The 14,415-nt window shown below is 34.3% G+C and overlaps 2 protein-coding genes across 2 annotated transcripts; both read left to right on the top strand.

The window, feature by feature from the left end:
• The first annotated feature begins 295 nt into the window (after window positions 1-295).
• Window positions 296-5,583, top strand: LOC112041011 (BAG family molecular chaperone regulator 3). Its single transcript, XM_065773320.1, has 4 exons — window positions 296-713; window positions 1,595-1,851; window positions 4,800-4,946; window positions 5,264-5,583. Exons 1-4 carry the CDS (start codon window positions 476-478, stop codon window positions 5,402-5,404), a joined length of 783 nt encoding a protein of 260 aa, XP_065629392.1. The 5' UTR covers window positions 296-475; the 3' UTR covers window positions 5,405-5,583.
• A 1,526-nt stretch (window positions 5,584-7,109) lies between these two features.
• Window positions 7,110-14,415, top strand: LOC112041012 (protein BREAST CANCER SUSCEPTIBILITY 1 homolog). The gene is made up of 14 exons (XM_024073933.2): window positions 7,110-7,319; window positions 7,503-7,556; window positions 7,659-7,729; window positions 8,324-8,437; window positions 9,090-9,580; window positions 9,934-10,047; window positions 10,160-11,146; window positions 11,262-11,362; window positions 11,848-12,034; window positions 12,132-12,229; window positions 12,343-12,466; window positions 12,551-12,716; window positions 12,944-13,062; window positions 13,952-14,415. The coding sequence occupies exons 1-14, from the start codon at window positions 7,261-7,263 to the stop codon at window positions 14,300-14,302; spliced, it is 3,036 nt and encodes a 1,011-aa protein (XP_023929701.2). The 5' UTR covers window positions 7,110-7,260; the 3' UTR covers window positions 14,303-14,415.

Raw genomic sequence — 14,415 nt, 5'->3', positions numbered from 1 at the left:
AAAAAAAAAAAAAAAAAAAAAATCCCCATCTCACCAAAGACCGAAACAGTCATCACCCAATTGAAACCGGCCACGTGTACAAGTAACACTTCTCTCGGATCCTTCCTTAGACTGTCGGCAACCTCTCTCTGCTTAGCTGTCACTGCAAACAATCTCACACGCACAAACACGTGGTGCTCTTCCCATTGGTCAATCATTTTCCAAGTCATTTTTCCATGTGTTTCTAAGCAAAAAAAAAAAAAAACTTCTCTTCTTTTTTTTTTTTTTTCCTTAAAGAAAGAACATTTATAAAACCCCACATCCCACGTTAAAACTCTAGTTTGTGTCGGCAGAGAACACCACCACACTCATTCATTCATGCCTTAGATATTTTTCCTTTCATACTTCCTAGAACAACTAAAAAAAAGAGAAACACAGTTTGGGAAAATATTTTCCGGGAAATTAAAATCTCTGGGGTTTCTTATTGGACCTGACAATGATGAAGAAAAGGTCAAATGGGTACGGTAAAATGAGCGAGAGCTCAACCGCAACCACGACCTCTATGCCTAGAATTGAAGAAGAAGAAGTTGAGTGGGAGATGAGGCCAGGTGGAATGTTGGTCCAGAAAAGAAGCGACAATGTTAAGGACCTTCCAGCAGCTCCAAATGTACGGCTTCGTGTTGCTTATGGTGCCCTCCGCTACGAGATCTCGGTCAATTCTAGTGCCACTTTCGGTAAGATCAGCTCCACCGATCTGTCTTTGTTATTTATTTATTTATTTTTTCTCTTAAAGTCGTTATTGTTTTGTGTTTGGCTGCTGAGAAAGTAGAGGAAAGGAAATGACAAGAGTGAAAACATATATAATTCAACAGTTAGAAAGTGATATCAATTATATTCAATTTCATGATCAGTTTATAATTTTTTAAAATTAATTTTGTTATAGGCTTGACATTTTCCATATGATAATGTGTGATATTACTGTTTTTGATTAATCACGTTATGGAAAAGAAAAGGTAGGTTTGGAACGAAAAAGTAAGCTTAATATTTATAATTACGACTACGTGGGGTTTGTTGCATGGTTATTGCAATTAAAGATCTATTTCTTCTTTTCTCTTCTTGAATTTATTTTTTTATATTATTATTTATTTTTTTTTCTGATTTTAGCAAACGAAGCAAAATTGGTACAACGGTACAAGTACAATTACCATTCTCAATTCTCAACCTGGAGAATGATGATTACTAAAATAACATTAATTAGTTAATCTCTTTCCATTTTTCTTGGTTACCAAACAACCTTTTTTACCATCGATGGTAATGATTGTTACCTTTGACTATTTTGGAGGGAAAATAATGATGTACTTACTTTATGCTTAAATGACCATAGTACCCACGTTAGAGATTGAAGGTGATTTCAATAAAGCTAGGGATAGTGGGATACAACAACATTTCAAAATTAAAATACACACATGAGCCCACCACAGCATGTATTTTAATTTTTTTTTAATGCTAATTTGGAAATGTCATAAATTGTTGTGAATTTTTTATGTGTCATGACTCATTGTGTTTATGAGCATAATAATAAGTTTTGGCGATATTGTGCGTGTTGACTTGACAGGAGAGGTGAAGAAGGTTCTAACAGATGAGACAGGATTACAGCCAGATGAACAGAGAGTAATGTTTAGAGGGAAAGAGCGAGAGAATGGCCATTACTTGGACATGTGCGGAGTCAAAGACCGTTCCAAACTTGTACTAATCCAGGACCCTTCAAGCATCGAGCGAAGATTCATTGAGATGCGTAGAAATGCCAAAATCCAAAATGCTTATCGTGCCATCTCGGACGTGTCCATGGAGGTCGATAAGCTGGCGGAACAAGTAAGCAAAATCTCATTTCCTTTTTGCATTATATTTTATTTTTTTAAAAGTTTGCACTATATATACTTATTTATTTATAGTGTGGTATATTTTTGTGCTTTAGTAAATAATTTTGGAAAACTAAAATTTTTAAATTCTATAGTTTAGGAGTGTAACTCATTAAGTGATGAAATGGTGTAATTTTAAATTTAATAAATTAAACTTTGAGATATCAAAAAATAATAAATAAAACTATAAGATCATATTCAACCTCAAACACAAAATCATTTTACTTAAATGAGTTAATATTTTGATTTAAAAGATATATTAAGATTTAATTTGTTACTTTTTAAAATTTAAAATTTAATTTGTTATATCCCATCAACTAATAATTTAAAATATATTTTCCTTAAAAAAAAAAAATTATCTTTTTAAGGATTCCTCATATTACCAAGTAAATAAATCATTTATATAATATTAAATATTTTTTTAAATTATGTTTTTAAGACACTCCTTAAAGACTTTTTTTTTTAAGTCAAATTAAACAGAAATATTAAAAAAAATGAAAAAGCAAGTGCATTTTTACCTTTTAAAGAACATCAACATGTTAGTAATACAAAATTTTTTACAAATTTTTTATATGAATAGTATCAATAATAGGTCTATAAAATTTAAAAATGATGTTATTTTAATTATAAATTGAAACATTAATAAATTTTTGAAAAAAAAGTTAAAAATAAGAAAAACATAAGTTACAACTCATAATTAATCCTTTCAATATTCCAACAACAAGTGGATCCAATACACACCCTATTTTTCAATAAAGTGTACACTACTATATGTAGTGTATGATTGGTGATTGACTGATTATTGGCTTTGTTTGTGGCTGGTGAATATGGGCCGTTAGATGTGTGGACTGTGGAATTGTGGGATTTAGCTGGAGCGTGATGTGGGGTCTTACATGATAATTGGGCATAGAATCTTAACAGGCAAGTTGCGTTTTGGGGTGGGGCCCACTCATTCATTTGGTGTAGCAATTAGGCTGTGGCCTGGCCTGTGGGGCAGTGTCCCCGGCCACCGGTTGCATTGTTGGACTATAATTATTAAAAAACGGAGAGTGAAAAATCGGGTATGGTCCCATGGACCACACGGCACCAGTCTCCAATCTCATTCCTAAGTTTGGATGGTACTGGACTGGACCACCATGTCTGCTTATAATCGAGACTTTTTTTTCAGATTGTCATTATTGTCATTTGCCAGGTATCAGCTGATTTTCTAATGGGTTGCGTGGCTAGTCTTATTGTTCCTGTACATTGGATGTGACCACGAGAGTTCACGTGTCGGTTTGGTGTCATGTTCAATGCACATGAGCATTGAATGGAAGTTTCGCCGTTTTCTAATTTCATTAGCTTTTAAGGCACTAATTTGGTTGCACCTTGCATCTTTAGCTGTGTGTTCCTTAGCTAACTTATGGATTATTGATATCCGTGACTAATAAGAGTAAGAGTCACGTCATTTATCATATCTCTTGAAGCAAGTTGTATTATAAAGAAGTGTTAGATCTATATAATAATCAATAATAACTTATTAACTTAACAATGGCGACAAATATTAAGTTGGTATAAAGCTTTAATATTCATTTAAATCATTGTTATATAATATGATAGATTCATAATGTCTCGTTTTAAAATTAGATATTACACATTTTTAATATTATTGTTAAGAGTTTGGGTAAGATTTTCTTCTAAACAATAACCCTTAATATAAAAGATATAAAAATTAGTGTAATGAACTTGTTCCAAGAACCTTCGATTATATGTTGTAACAAAAGAAACCAGTTGAAATAGTTTGTTTTGTAGAGAACATTACCATATTTACACGCATACTTTTTTTTTTTGGCTGAATACATGCATATGTACTTAACAAACCATCCCAAATCAACTCATTACTAGGGGGGAAAAAAAAAAAACAAACTCCCAATGGTAATTTCTTTCCATTCACCACCTCTCTCTCTCTCTCTCTCCACAAACCGACTTTTGTTGACTCTCTCTTACTTTTTTTTCCTCCTTCCAAACGGCTTTTATGCTCTAACCAGGCATATTTTCACTTAATCTTTCAAGTGGATTCTGAATTTGGGCTTTCAAATGGGGTATGTTTTTTTGGGGTATGTTTTTTTGAATGAATGTTTTGTTCATAACTATTTAAAATTGTAAGGAACATTAAGACGGTTTTTTTGACTTATTTTATGATTGAAACCAAACAAGAAATATTTCGGTTGTTTCATTCATAAAGGAATAGAAATTGTAACTATGGTTCCATTAGGACCACTATTCTCTTACCCATGTTTTTTTTTTTTTTTTTTCAAGAACAAAGAAATAGAAAAAAAAGGAAAAGGATAATCAGGTACGAGTACTTGTTAATAACACTTGCTTACAGAAAGAGTGGCTGAATGAATCTGATTTGTTGTACATTACTAGTTAATACCGGTAACTTATGGTCGGAGTAGCTCAGTGGGATCTGATTTACTGTAAGTATTTAATCGATTTGATGTTTGCTCTGAATGCGACCTGCATTGCACGAGTAATTAATCTTCAGTACTCGTCAATGTTCCCTGTAGAAAGTAGAAAAATGGCATTTACATTAGTCAGTCCATAATGAGGTTGTTGCATAGAGTTTGAAAGAATGGAACTAATTCTGGAGACTACAGCACTCTTAATATTCACTGTTCTCCGTATAAAGTAGAAACATAGCATTAATCTTGATGTTCAATGTTCCCTGCACAAAGTAGAAAGTTAGAAATATTGCATTTACATTAGCCAGACCATAAATGAGGTGGTTTCATTAAGTTTGAAAGATTATTCAGAAGGTTGTTTGAAGTTTATGTCATATCATGACTTAATATGCTTTCTCTTATTGATAAGAAAATCATTTGTTAACCATATGAAAATAATTACTTTTCTCTTCAATAGGTCTCTGCCATTGAAAAGTCCATCTCAAATGGGGTTAAGGTACCGGAAGTTCAGATCACGACATTAATTGAGATGCTTATGAGACAAGCAATCAAGCTAGATAGCATTTCTGCAGAAGGAGATGCTTCTGCTCAGAAGAATTTGCAGGTAGTTACCATATCATATTATATTTTGCTTCTTTCTCCTCTGCATACTACTTCCACAATGGTACTAATCATATTATTGTCCTTCTCTCTTGTTCCCTAAAGAGATAATATTGCACTGCCTTTAGTAATATACATAGATATGCTAATTCACCTTACCTTAATGCCTTGCTTCACTGCTATGTTTCAATCTGGTGTGAATTGTGTGATCTTCTATATTGTTACCTGAAATGCACAAGTTTAGTTGTTCATTGACATCAGTAGTGCTACATATTATGCCCTGTATATAGGTAGCTGATATTAATGATATTCATTTTGCAGGGTAAGAGAGTGCAAAAGTGTGTTGAAAGCCTTGATGTGCTGAAGATATCAAACGCAAAAGTAAAGCCTGTTATTGTCACGACCAAGTGGGAGACATTTGATCCTCCGCCTTCGGCACCCCAATGGGAATTTTTTGATTGATCTCTCCCCAATGTTTTTATTTCTTTCTCTTCCTTAATTCACTGGAATGTACTTATCTTGGGAGGAATATAAGCGAGCCGCTTGCTACATTACTTGTACTTACTAGCCCATCCCTCCTCCCTATCAACTTTGCCCATAAGCATTGGTTGTGATATATACATAATAAATTCTTTTTGTCACTCTTGGTCCTCTACAAGTAACTACTAGCTATCCATGCAATTATATGTTAATAAGATTAATAGTAGGTTCTAGTTACCTTAAATGATAAAGTATGTTGCTCTTGAATAAGGGACTACGATTCAAATTCGACATATATAAAAAACCAATTAGTATTTTAGCTTGATGATAAAAAAAATAATCATTAAGGGGCGGACGCCTTAAGTTCAAATTCTATCATATATATAGAAAATCATAAAATTCAACCTTAAATTTAGTAAAATATAACTTCTAAGTTATATGAGAGTGTGAATTGTTGGAAAATATAGCAATATAAATAAGTTTTAATTCAACAAAGTAAACCTTAAAAAATTAGCAATAAAAAAAATAAATAGATAGAGTTAAAAAGATTTCACAAATTATAGAATCATGCAAATAACATGTCTTTAAAGGTTGATTTGTGTTACCCGAAGTAAAACTCAATGCGAATGACTCTCTTGGCTGAACAATCATCCAAGATTAGAATATAGTAATTTCTTCAAGTTGGACGCACACCCAAGCAAGAGGAACAAAGAACAACCTTATTTGTCTTTTCTTAAAACCAAAAATTAGAAGCTGAAATTTTTGTGGAAAATAGTAGAAAAATAGGAGTGGAACAAAGGGAGAGAGATGTAATTGTGAGGAGCTGAAAAATTCTGAAGAGAAAAAAGTGGAACAAAGGGTTTTATAAGCCAACACGGGGAAGACTAGTGGGCCATCTAATGGGCTAGACCTCCAACAATTATTGTGTAGATTTGATGGCCAACGGGTGGCTAAGTCACTAACTAATCGGCTAAGCCAAATTTGGGCTAAAAGAAAGAAAGGGGAAAACCTCCAACGGTCATTGTGCAAATTTGGCGCCCAATAGGATAAAAAAAGAAAGGGAAAAGGATAAGGCCTAAGAAAGATATAACAAATCCAAGTTTAAGTCAACACCTAATCCATTATATTCTAAGTTAACATTTAAGTTGTGCAATAGTTTATAAACACAGAAGAAGACTCATCTCTAACCAATATATATTTTTTGTGCAAGTGTTTGAAACACAACCCACTTCAACATGAATATATTGGTATGGTTTTCTCAATTTTCTTTAAGTTATCGTAATTTTTATGATTTTTAATTATCTATTAGAAAAAAAAAAATCCAAAAAAGTGATCCAAAAATCTCATACACGTTTCAAGGGCTTGTCCTCAACTCCTATAGGCTATAGAAGGCTGGCCCAAAAAAAAAAAAATCCCAAAATCATATGTCACCTCCATACATGATTAAATGTAAACCACAACGAGTTTAAAAATATAAGGAAAACAAAAAAAAGGTTTTGAAAAGCATACTATTTTAACTGATTATAATATTGCAATTTTGCAAATGCAAATTTCCCATATTTAAAAGTTGTTCTGTTTTCAAAACCCCCCCTATAGTTTACTAATTTACCTTTTTACCAGCCAACAGCAAAATGAGGCGCGTTAACTTGAGAGGTTTTGGCGGGTCAATAAAAATTCAAAAAGCAATTAGAATCATTTTTGTGAACAAAATAAAAGCTCCCCATCGGCGTTTCATTCATTTCTCTGACCTAAAATCTTTCAATTTTTGCATTCTCTAAACTAAGACTCTTCTTCTTCTTCTTCTTCCTTAACTCTCTGTCTCTCATCGGAGCAAAAAAATGGGTGATCCGACGGCCCACCTGGAAAAAATGGGCAGAGAACTCAAGTGCCCCATTTGGTATATCCACTCTCTTTTTTCTTTACCAATGCCCAAACCCTTAATAATATTATTGTTGTTTTTCAAAATTTTCTGAGTAGCCAAACAGACACTTTTTTAAATTCTTAATTTTAATTAGTGTATTTTGTGGATATCTCAATTTGGGATCCCATAGGCTGAATTATCTCGCGTGTTATTTTGCAGCTTGAGTTTGCTAAACTCCGCGGCTTCACTTACATGCAATCATGTGTTCTGCAAGTGAGTTCAATCTTTCTGGTACAGTTCAAATGGGTTCAATTTATTTATTTGGTTAAATTAATTGAAGCTAATATTTTTTTTTTTTTTTCTGATTGTTTTCAGTTCGTGCATTTCGAAATCGATGAAATCGGGCTCCACTTGTCCGGTTTGTAAAGTCCCATATCGGCGTAGAGGTATGAGACTCATGACTTTTCAGTTTTATCACAAGGGCAGTTTTATAGTTTTAGTCATTTAATGTCATGAACATGATCTGTTTGTGTAAAGTACCATAATGATTTTGGGGAACATGTTGGCTTTGTGGCTAATTAGAGATAGAACAATAAGATGGGAATGTGGAAAATTAGATATGGTTTAGCATTAAGCCAATATAGCCCATGGAGATGAGTAAAAGTTCTTGGATGTTGATAGATTATCCAATTTTGCAAAAGCTTAAGCTGTTAGAAATCGGTGAATGCAATTTTTAAATGGGAGGTAGAGTGGAGAAAATTTTCAAACTCATGATCATCTACTTTGGTACAATTATAAATTACTAATTGTTTCAAAATTTTAAGATGTTAGAAAATTTTGGATTTTATTAGTTAACCATTATGCTTTTGTTGGTAACATTTGGTTAGCAGTTTGGAAGCATTGGATGTGTAATATTACAAAACTTTGTTTTTGTTGGTTGTGTTTTTAAAGTTATATTATATGGCCTTTTCCACTGGCTTCAGTGCTGCTGTATTTGTTGTTCGGTTGTGTTTAGTGCTTATGAATAATTTTTGGTGCAGAGGTTCGTCCTGCTCCTCACATGGATAACCTAGTGAGCATCTACAAAAGCATGGAAGTTGCTTCAGGAATCAATATATTTGTCACTCAGAATGCATCTTCAAATAAATTATCAGGTTGAATTTCAGCACACACGTGGCATATGAATAATGCAAAGTATACATTGGAATCATTCAGCTGCTATTGGATTGAATAATAGAGTGTAGGGATTTAAACTTTAAAGACATTGACATCGTCCAGATGCATACAGATGCGTTAAATTTTACATGCATGGATGGTTTCTATCACTGAAACTCACATATGTATATCTTATATCTTTTGGCAATATGTTTCTTAGTTGGACACTGTTCATTGTTCCTGTGCTTTCTTTTGCCATAAAAACTCTCTGATTCTTCATTTTCATGAGCTATGAAGATTGTCACTATGTTTTAAGTATGGCACACCATTTGGACCATGTGACATATTCTCCCAAAAAGAAATGGTTGGAGGGTCAGTTTACAATTCAATCCCACAGGAGTGTGAGTTCTACTTACATATGAAATATCTTGCGAAATGATAATGAAGGCGTTAATGCAAAAGGAGACTTATTTTTACAAAAGAACAATATGAGATTCATGCAAATTTTTGCAGTATATACTAGTCCAAACATCAGTTTGTTGCCTTGTACAATACAAGTCAGATATACTTATTCTGTCACCCATAAAATTCAATTAATATGCTGTTTTTTTTTCTTCTTTGTTGTTGTTGTACCATTTTCTTATGTTGCAGATAGAGAAAAGCAAGCTGAAGGTGATGACAACCATGGTGAACAAGTTATGATAGGAAATTGCCAGGATATTGCAGAGAAACAAAATACCTTGAAAGGAAAAGGGTCAAGAAAAACATTTAAATCCAACATGAAAAACACTAGTTCTTTCTCTGTGAAACCTTCATTTCCAACCAAGAAAAGGGTTCAGGTGCCACAGTGTCCTCTTTCAGAAACCCCAACAAGGCTCTCAAAGTTTGAAGGTCAATTGAGTGAAATTGCCAAAGAAGATCCTAAAAGAAGTTCAACCACTTCAAAGGAGAACTCTGCTCTAAATGACAAGGGAGAACCAGTGCTTTTACCTTTCTTTTGGTTGAGAGAGGATGACAATGCAGAAAAGTCAAGTCAGCATACTGATGAGAGTCACTTCATGGATCTGCCACAGCTAGATGCTCCTGCCTTCAGTGATATTAAAGACTCAGATGATGAAAACCCTTCCAATTTGACCCCAACTGTGAGTACTTAGTTTATTATGAGATTGGGAAACGTTATGAGTAATATTGTTTAACTAACTTGGCAAAATATTATCAGTACTTATTATGTCTGATAAATTCTAAGTAGACTGGTTCTTGATTTTGAAAAACTCTCTTAGATTTTCTCAAATTTGAAAAATTAGCCTATTTGTTCTTCCTGTAATTCCTAGTGAAACTATCTCTGTATGTGATTTGTCATGGATTGTGCTATCTCCAAACTAAAACAGGTTGATTTGATCAAGTTATTTGCAGTGTATGAAGTTTCTTCACCATATTAGCTTCGATTGTTTGATTCCATATTTTTGTTTTCTTATGTTTTGCTAATATAATGTAGGGGGGATTGCATGGAAAATGCTCCACTGTTTCAGATCTTTTTGATAGTGAGATGTTTGAATGGACACAAAGACCTTGCTCTCCTGAACTTTGTTCAAGTCCTTTCAAGACACAGGTATTGGTATCATTGTTTGCAGCAGTACATTTTACCTCATACATTTGTTCTTTCTCTTAAGACCTCTTTCTTGAGTCATTAGTCTCTTACTAAAATTAGAAGTGAAAAGCAGGTTGCAAATGTGGAAGAAATTAATGGAATTCAAGAAAATGAGGTAGATGTAGCCTTACAAGGTGTGACTGCTGGTGAAGAACAAAGCACTGAAAATGCAAAATGCGTGAATTCTAAACAAGGAAGTGTTACTGCAGATGAGCTGTCCAATGCGTCCTCTCCCAGAACTAAAAGTTCCAACGATCAAAACGAGAGCAATAAATCTAACAAGGGTTGTAAGATTGGGAAGGCAAGTGAAATGACCCGAAAGAAGCCTGCCAAAAGACATACAGATTCAGATTTTGAAATTTATGTTGATTTGAATAAAGCATCAGAAAATTATATCCAAGAGCCAACTCATGATAATAAAAACAGTTTAAAGTTAGATGAGACAAGGAAAAGGAGAAAGAAGACTTGTTTTGGTACCAGTGCAATTAAAGCAACACCTAAAAATGTTCATGCTGTTTCTGTGGGAACAGAAACTCTGAAGCATGGTAAAGAAAGCATGGCAACCGAGACCCCTGCTTCAATAGGTAAGAAAGAAGGCAGTGATGAAAATTCCACCTTGAAGAATGCTAGAAAAGGGCGTAAGAAGATTGATTGCTTAATAAGGTCTGAGAAACAGAAGCTTGATTCTGTGAAGGACAACATGCTTGAAGAAATATCTAATATTGAAAACCATAAAAATAAGCATAAAATCCCAGAATTGGCCCCTGTATCTAAGTCTGATGCTCGAGAATTGAGATGTAGGAAAAAGATGAAAGCTTCTGCTGATGGCATTTTAAAGGATGATTTGGTCAATGACAGCCAAAAAGGTCATACTTATGTTTCTGCAAAGGAAACCCAAATGAGTGAAAAGACTCTATGCAATCCTGATGTCAAAGTTCAGGATGATTCATCAGTGGTGCAGAAGCTACCTTCTCGGATAAATGAAGTAGTCTTACGGAAATGTGAGACTGTTTCTAAAAAGTTTCAATGTGCTTTCTGTCTTTCTTCAGAAGAATCAAAGGTATCCTGTACTCCCTCGATTTTTTTTGGCCACATGATTGCCCTTTTTGTCCTTATATCTACTTTAATTTATTTTGATCAATTAACCAGCAATTCTATTTGCAAACCAAATGCAGGCTTCGGGAGAACTAGTGCACTACTATAATGGTAGGCCTGTTGTTGCCGATCACAATGGAGGATCTAAGGTCATACACTCACATAGGAATTGTACTGAATGGTACTAAAGATCCTTCACATTACCAAAAGAATTGATTTCAAATTTCTGTCTTTGCTTGTTTCCATGGTGCTGTCTTTTTGTTTAGTACTTATGAGTCTGTGTGGGGGTTAGATGAATTGCCATCTTGGAGCAAATAATAGCTTCTTGGATTAGTTAAATCTTTTAAGTTGCATGGCTCTTGATTAGAAAAGAAAAATCCAAAGTAGTTTTTGAAATTATTTGTTTAATAAATTTATTATCTGCTGTCTATGCCAAATATGCTAGTGAAAAATCTCAGGTTGTTAGGATGAGGATAAGCTATTCAAGTGTTTATTTATTACTTGTTACTACTGAGATGAACTTCAATAGGGTTATGTGGTTTTTTACCATGACTAGTGTTATGATAAGATCAATCTTAAAAACTTGGTTCTCTAGTTTAATGTCCAAATATTTTATGACTTTAATGTTGTCAATCCTATTAAAGGTATTCAAAACTATAAATGCAGGGCCCCTAATGTCTATTTTGAAGATGATATTGCAATTAATCTAGAAGCTGAATTAACTAGAAGTCGGAGAATTAAGTGTTGTTGCTGTGGAAATAAGGGGGCGGCACTTGGCTGTTATGAGAAGAGCTGTCGCAAGAGTTTCCATGTTCCTTGTGCAAAGTTGATCCATCAATGTCGATGGGACACTGTAAGTGAAATACAGATTCAAGTGCTATTTAATATTTTGTACGAAACATTTTTGTTCAAATTTTTTATTTTATTTTATTCCTTGTCTCTTGAAATAGGATAACTTCGTCATGTTATGCCCTCTTCATGCCTCTTCTAAGCTTCCCAGTGAAAGCCCTGAATCTCAAGGAAGGAGGAAGGAATGCACTCTTAAAGGGTACCTTTTCCATTAAGTGTTCAGTAACAGACACAAATGCACCCCACTCTCTGATTTTGGCATTACATCAGAGCATTTCTTACAATTTCTCCTTTTATGACTTTTCTTTTTAGGCGATTATCTCAATGTGATCTTGTTGCAAGTAAAAGTGATGACATTACTGGTAGAAACTGGAATTCTTGTGGATCCCAAAAGAAATTGTTTCTCTGCTGTTCAGCTATCACAACTCCAGAGAGGGTAAAACAGAATCTGCTTATATTGTTTATTTATTTTGTGAAAGAAATCTGATTTCCAGTATTTCCTTGATGGCTGGAATTGCAGGAAACTGTTTTTGAATTTGAGAGATTATCGGGAGTTACAGTTTTGAAAAAGTGGGATTCGTGTGTCACCCATGTTATTGCATCAACCGATGAAAATGGGGCATGTAAAAGAACCCTCAAAGTATTGATGGGTATCTTGGAGGGAAAGTGGATACTGAATATGGAGTGTAAGTACTATTCAGAAACCTTTTGGTAAATGAGTGTAAGGACTATACCTTCCTTTCAGAGTGTATTCCCTTTAAGAATTAGACTTCTATATTTTTACAGAGCATAAAGCATGATATGTTTTGGAGCAATCTACACAAATATTTTTTGCTGAGTCATAGATACAGACGTGTTTTACGTATATAATATAGATGTGCTTATGCTTCCTTCTGTGTATGTGTCTGTACAGGGATTAAGGCTTGCATGAAGGTCATGCAAATTGTTGATGAGGAGCCTTATGAAATTACTGTTGACATTCATGGGATCAGAGATGGCCCTCGACTTGGAAGACTAAGATTGCTCAACAAGGTTGGTTGCTTCTTGCCCTAAACTGTAATGGCGATGATAGTTCCTTAGACACTCCTCTAGAAGATGTAAATCTCCTGTAATTTTCATAAATTAACAGCATGTAAGCATACTCTAATTGTGATTCATCTAAAATAGCTTTTGTCTTGTTCTTCATTGGCCATCTTTAACACTCCATGTTCTAACAATGAGGAGGTTTTTACTCTTAACTTTTAATTTACTTAGTACTAAAACTTAATGGCTTGTTTGGAAGTTTAGAGAGGGAGGAGAGTAGAGGGGAGTAGAGGGAAGGGGAGTAGTGGGGAGGAGAGTAGAGGAGAATGATTCATCTCCACCTTATTTGAATGTTTTTAAAATTAGTAAGGGGGAAGGGATTAATTAGCCCTTCCCCTTGTGTAATTTTGTTAATATAATAAGGGTAAATTAGGTAATTTACTTAGTCAATAGTTTATGTACTCTACTCCCCCTCCAAATCTCTCCAATTTGGGGGAATTAAAATTGGGGGGTTAGAGGGAGTCCAAACCCCTCCAAACTTCTCCAAACTCCTCCAAACTCCTCCTCCTCATCCTTTAAAAAACTTCCAAATAAGGTAATTGTATTACTCTCCCTCCCTCTACTTTACTTCCCCTCCTTTTTTAAACATCCAAACATGCCATAAGTCTGGGAGGATTCTTATTATTTAAAGACATTCATATGGTTATTGTGTTCACTGTTCATCCCTCTAAGATGCAAATAATTCTGAAATTAGTTACCACTTGCATTTAAACTGATTTACATGATTGAGCATCTAATCAATAAAATGAGAAGTGTGTGCATTTGCACAAGTCCGTACCTGGTTGTGTGCAAAAAATGTGAACTTGCATCTTTTATTGATAAACACTTTTACATGCAGCAACCAAAGCTTTTCGATGGGTGTAAGTTCTATTTCATGGGAGATTTTACACCCGAATACAAGGGATACCTACAAGACCTTGTAATTGCTGCTGGAGGAACAATTCTGCATAGAAAACCTATTTCAGAGGTTCAAAAAGCCACGTTATCTGGCTCCTCAACATGTCAAACCTTCATAATTTACAGTATTGAGCTGCCAGATGAATATGATCCTAGCAAGAAAACTACCACTATCAACCGCAGGCAGTTTGATGCAGAGGCCCTGGCAAGTTCAACTGGAGCCAAAGTAGCCAGCAATTCATGGGTTTTGAACTCAATAGCAGCCTGCCATTTGCAAAATCTCGCCGAGTAAAAACCTCTTCCAATTCCAGGAGCCTTGTACATGTTTAAGAAGCTTATTCCGAACTTTATATATATCCTTTTCTTTCAAAATTTTGTTGACTTTATATATCTTCTTTCTTACAA

The sequence above is a fragment of the Quercus suber genome, unplaced genomic scaffold (assembly GCF_002906115.3).
Source record: "Quercus suber isolate HL8 unplaced genomic scaffold, Cork oak 2.0 scaffold_73, whole genome shotgun sequence".
Classification (NCBI taxonomy): Eukaryota; Viridiplantae; Streptophyta; class Magnoliopsida; order Fagales; family Fagaceae; genus Quercus; species Quercus suber.
This window is presented reverse-complemented; position numbering and strand designations above follow the sequence as displayed.

Excerpts from the sequence above, each read along its gene's own strand:
- LOC112041011 (XM_065773320.1), top strand. The coding sequence starts at position 476 with ATGATGAAGAAAAGGTCAAATGGGTACGGTAAAATGAGCGAGAGCTCA. Across the intron at positions 714-1,594 it reads CAATTCTAGTGCCACTTTCG|GAGAGGTGAAGAAGGTTCTA; the intron begins GTAAGATCAGCT and ends TTGACTTGACAG. Across the intron at positions 1,852-4,799 it reads TCGATAAGCTGGCGGAACAA|GTCTCTGCCATTGAAAAGTC; the intron begins GTAAGCAAAATC and ends TCTCTTCAATAG.
- LOC112041012 (XM_024073933.2), top strand. The coding sequence starts at position 7,261 with ATGGGTGATCCGACGGCCCACCTGGAAAAAATGGGCAGAGAACTCAAG. Across the intron at positions 12,230-12,342 it reads AAGGAATGCACTCTTAAAGG|GCGATTATCTCAATGTGATC; the intron begins GTACCTTTTCCA and ends TTTTCTTTTTAG. Across the intron at positions 12,467-12,550 it reads CTATCACAACTCCAGAGAGG|GAAACTGTTTTTGAATTTGA; the intron begins GTAAAACAGAAT and ends CTGGAATTGCAG.